Consider the following 5024-nt stretch of genomic DNA (forward strand, 5'->3'; position numbering starts at 1 on the left):
TGAGACTCTTACTTGAAATAAGATGTGCAAGTATGGCTTAAGTAAGCTGGAAATACTCCTATTAAGCATTTACTACTATTATTAAGTCAAGAATGTAACTCTTTGTAAGCTCTACAATGGCGCCACAGATCTAGAATTATCGCATTCTTCAAATAAGTCTGTGAAAATGAAAACAAGTCTTTAATTTAGCAGTTTATTTTCTACCAGTGAACTACAGGAGCATACACGGCAAAGTACTTACATGGAAATGATCACAAGAAATCACTTGACATAATTTCCAAAACTGTACAAACTGCTCCAGAATTGAAAAAAACACTTTTCCTTGGCCCATGATATACCCTTCCATAAAGTTTCATATTCAAAAGCCTAGTTGTTTTTCCTTACAGTAACACACACAGGACCAAAAACATAACTTCCTTAGCAGAGATAATGAATGACCATTAACACTGTGAAACACAAACTTCAGTGGCCTGGAATAGAATAACAGAACTTGAGAATGACATCTGGCCAGATATCACTTTTTGTTCTATTGGCCAAGAAAAGCTTTCCATTCAGCCATGCCTTTCTTGTAGGATGGTGTGAGGTCTTTGTCATGGATTTTGTCCAAGAGGATCTCTGTTTGTATGACTGAAAGCAGGGTGGCTACACACTTGGGGTATGTAAGGTGAAAGGCATAATAGTAGGCCATAAGGTATATGGCACCCACAGCAATGTCCTGTTTTGGGAATGTAGCTATTGGCGCATCACCTATGGCCAGGAGGCAGCTGGACGAGCTCACAATCAGGACTGGACACGGGAGAGGTCGCTTCTTCAAGTAGGAATTGGGGTCTTCTTTTACCTTAAAATGTATAACACAAATGTATGCCATTAGGATCATGCACTATTGTTTTAAAGTTCATTTTCGTTATTTGTAAACTCAAGCCTTTTTAACTGTCTTCAATGCATGAACTCAAGGTTTAAAGTATGTAAGAATGAATATGTTCGTTTGCTGTACAAACTGGTTTTGCTAGTATTGGTTAGGTTTACCAGGCTAAGCTATTCTTCATTAGATCTCTCAAAGCTACAACAAACCCTTGTGTTAATTACAGTGTCTTTGAAGGCATAATAATACATTTTATTTAGAGGCACCTTTCAAGTCAACCAAGGACCTTACAATTCATAAAATATTCTAAAAAAGGTTAAATATGGATAACATTTCTTCTACTGTCTGCAAGCTGAATCAAGAAATGTAATACACACTCCCTTTTATTTATTTTTTCACAATTCAATTAATTACCTGTGCCTTGATGAAGAATTGTTTTTATAAAATTCAAATGAATAAGCAAGGTGCTCATATTCAAAAATAAAATGGTTAAATTCAACCTTTTTTCTTCTTATCTTATTAAAAATAGGCCATTCAAATGTTTTTACTGTGATAAATATGTCGCCATTGTGCCTGGCCCTTGCATAAGTAATGAATGTGTTCCACAATAGTACTGGGTAGAAGAAATCCATATGGTACTTTCCTAAAATATTGAATACTGCATTGTTGTTGCTTTGGACGGTCAAAATTATCCTGCTACATTTTACACACTCACCTCGAGGACATGCAGCAGAGCCTCACTTGCATCTCTTAGCTTTTTTGGAGGAGCAGACGGAGAGGGGAACAGTGATGGCAGCACACGCAGGATCCTTATAGCCTGTTCAGCTGTTTGGAAAAATACATGACTTTTACAGAAATTGCAGGAGGTAAAATCTGAACAACAGTCTAGTACAGATGTGATGCTTTAAAAACATGAACATTCAACAAACAGTTAAACTCCATCGCAGATTAAAATAATGAAGCCAATACAACAGCATATGAAGTTGGCAATAAACATGCCTTAATGTATGTCCAACTAACCCTGTTCACATAACATTAGAACTTACCTTTGTCCATTCCCAATGGAGGTTTCAGCATCTTTTTCCATACGCCATAAAACTGCACCTTCTGGCAGAAGTCTTGCCATCTTTCCAACATTTCATCAATGCTGTGGCTGTTATCCTTGTCCAGAAGACGTCGAAGCTCACCCATTGCCTATGAAATATCCAATAAACCAAAACAGAGATCGAAACTATCACTTAGGAGGAGCGAATTGAAAAATAATACCTGTTAGTTATCACATTTTGACTAATGGATAGTTAATAATTACTCACATGTCTAATGTCCCTGAAACAAGGATATGCCTCAAGAATCTTCTCGTGTTTGTTGTCCTCACGAGTGGCATCAGAATCAATGAATGCTCTTCTGGCTGCATACTCCAAATCCAAGAGCTGAGAGACAGACTCATAGTCAGGATTTTTCTTTTTATTATACCAAGCCTGAAGGGTCCTGTAGTGCTTGGCCATGGAAGCTCGACTGTCAGTGTCTGGACTATCAATGTTTGTAGACCGGTTCGCTATAAGACACAAAAAATACATAATTACTTTTCAGAAACAGAATCAACTAGAAGGGCACACAAGAAAAATACGAGACATCATTTCCAAAACTGTACAAACTGCTCCAGAATTGAAAAAAAATAACTTTTCCCTGGCCCATGATATACCCTTCCACAACATTTCATATTAAAAAGCCTAGTTGTTTTTACCTTACAGTAATACACACAGCACCAAAAACATAACTTCCTTTGCAGAGATAATGAATGTTCTTCTTGGTACATATGCAGAGCTGAGAGACCAACTCATAGTTAGATTTATTTTCCTTACACAGAGTCTGTAGGGTGCTGTTGGGATTGGCCATGGTTGCTGGACTGTCAGTGTCTGGAGTATCGACTCCTGCATCTGTTTTAAGTGTAAAATACAAAAACACAGATTTAGAATATCACAATATTTGAATTTAATTGGTGATACAGGAGTCAGGAAGTAGGATTGTTACAACACATTTGAGTTTCAATGCTTTAGGTCTCTATTTTGACGTCTCAAAAAGAAGTAAGCCCCAAGCACATATGGCAAGAGCACATCGACTCACACTTGATATATCTTATTTGACCAACATGCTTAAGGTGAGACACTACAGGTGAATAGGGTAATTTTTTTAACTTAAAGATATCAGCTAGAAATTTCTCCAGTTAATTACTTACAATAAGGCAATTATTAATTATTAGCATGTTTAAATATGCAAATGTTTATCTCATTAAATATGCACATATTTGAATAAATTTCAGGAACACAAATCTGAACTTTGGATAAAGCCAGGTTCAAAATGCTTGTTTCATTTTGTAGTCATATTAGCATCTAAGGCTTTTACAGAAGGGATTTTGGATATCTCTTTTTATCACTCCATAAATCAGAAAATACTGTCAACAGCACTAAAATATAAATGTTCTGAGTCTTTATCCCCCTTTGCCCTCAGGATTGCAATCATACTTGTCATGGTGTTTCTTATGAGCCGGCATCTGAGGTCCTTTGACATTTGAAAGTCGCTCTCACAACCTTTCTTCGCCAATTCAAAGAACTGTTTTCGGACCTGCTCAAGTTCACTGTCAGTGTGCAACACATATTCTGGAAAGGATAACTTCACAACCTTTTCAGGGGTTTTGTACTCTGGGGGACATCCTTTCACAGGAGTGGATGTCTGTGGCAGGGGCGACTCATTAGTAGAAGCAGGACTTCCCATTGGTTCGGAGTCTTTTAGGCAAGGTTCTTTTAAAAAAAATCAACCTAAACTTCAATGTATTTTTTTTTAATATGTTTATGTGAATTTGGGAGTGTCATTTCTATTTTTGAGAATTTGTCAATCTTATTTCCCCATTCATATTGAGACTCATTTCATTGAATTAGTTATGCAATGTCATTGAAAGACTGACCTCATCCAATTCTGCATGACATGAATGCCAAACCGCTTTTCTCCGAAAGAAGTTTTCTGGGCCGGGGAAAAGATCGCGCAGGTCCTCACGGGACAGGGTGCTCATAGTTCCTTCACTGATGTTTGCAGCTGTGAACAAATTCAAGGAGACATGTAGCGGGATTATAGAATATGTTGAAATGATATTAGACTTCTAGTGCTGTAGTAATTTAAGACAACAAAACAACAAAGGAAGAACACACACACAGAGACACACATGTAACACAACTCCTTTCACAGCTATAATACATTCATGAACTTGAGATATTTGTTTTAACAGTTTTACACATACAGAAACATACATGATGCAATTTCATTCACATACATTCAAAAGGTGATGTAACTGCTGGTGGTAAAAAAATACATTTATTTTGACTAGCTCTAGTTAACAACCCTTAGTTGATTCCATAGTTTTATAACTATTTTTTGGGAATGTGCCATTCAGATGGATTTTTTCAATGCAGTTAATCAATTACACAATCAAATTATATGATTAAAATTTAGTTTTTCATACAAATATTCAAGTTGAGCAATTCATATTCAAATATAAATCATATTGAATGTCTAATGACATATTGCTTTCCAAATTATTTAGTTTATTTAATGTTACACGAAATTCAACAGTGCACTGGGTCCCCAGCAATAACTTTACACCCCCCAGGTGAGAAGTGAAATGAACTACCAGTTGTATAAATATGCTATGACAGGCAAAGAGCTAACATGCATTATAATTCATTGTTTAAAACAGGACTAGGCTAATTGCTGACAACTACACACACAGCAGAGAGAGAGCCTAACGTACAGACCCGTGTTGTGCATCAACTACATTTAAAAATAAAAATAATTTCATACATTACCCCTTAAAATCGACACAGCCACGGCATCAAGTTGGTCCATGCTGTTAGCTGACCTAGCTAGTTAGCTCGCCTCAGCTAACGTTAGCACTGCTATCCTAGCGGCTGGAAACTTCACACACAAAATAAAACATTTATCACTGAACGTGGATACTTAAAAACGCATGTCATGTCAACAAAAAATATGAATTAAATGTCGAATATAGATTACTTACATGAAACACGTCTTCAAACCAGGGGAGTCAATGTTTAGGCAGGTCGTGACGTGACTCGTGTTCAGCTCCACTAACGGTCCACACACTACAGAG

At 36.8% G+C, this 5024-nt stretch overlaps 1 protein-coding gene across 1 annotated transcript; it reads right to left on the reverse strand.

Moving 5' to 3' along the window:
• Positions 1-212: 212 nt before the first annotated feature.
• On the reverse strand, positions 213-4794 carry LOC117454409 (uncharacterized). Its single transcript, XM_034093634.1, has 7 exons — positions 4720-4794; positions 3825-3952; positions 2725-2799; positions 2176-2417; positions 1909-2056; positions 1578-1687; positions 213-838 (listed from the first exon to the last, which is right to left on the reverse strand). Exons 3-7 carry the CDS (start codon positions 2756-2758, stop codon positions 527-529), a joined length of 846 nt encoding a protein of 281 aa, XP_033949525.1. The 5' UTR covers positions 2759-2799; positions 3825-3952; positions 4720-4794; the 3' UTR covers positions 213-526.
• Between the last annotated feature and the right edge of the window lie 230 nt (positions 4795-5024).

Source organism: Pseudochaenichthys georgianus, chromosome 10 (genome assembly GCF_902827115.2).
Source record: "Pseudochaenichthys georgianus chromosome 10, fPseGeo1.2, whole genome shotgun sequence".
In the NCBI taxonomy this organism is placed as follows: domain Eukaryota; kingdom Metazoa; phylum Chordata; class Actinopteri; order Perciformes; family Channichthyidae; genus Pseudochaenichthys; species Pseudochaenichthys georgianus.

What these genes read in the sequence shown, in the direction of transcription:
- LOC117454409 (XM_034093634.1), bottom strand. Translation starts at nt 2,758, where the DNA reads ATGGCCAATCCCAACAGCACCCTACAGACTCTGT. An exon ending in TCCATTGGGAATGGACAAAG is followed by an intron (nt 1,688 to 1,908) that starts GTAAGTTCTAAT and finishes TTTTCCAAACAG; the next exon opens with CTGAACAGGCTATAAGGATC. An exon ending in CTCTGCTGCATGTCCTCGAG is followed by an intron (nt 839 to 1,577) that starts GTGAGTGTGTAA and finishes ATACATTTTAAG; the next exon opens with GTAAAAGAAGACCCCAATTC.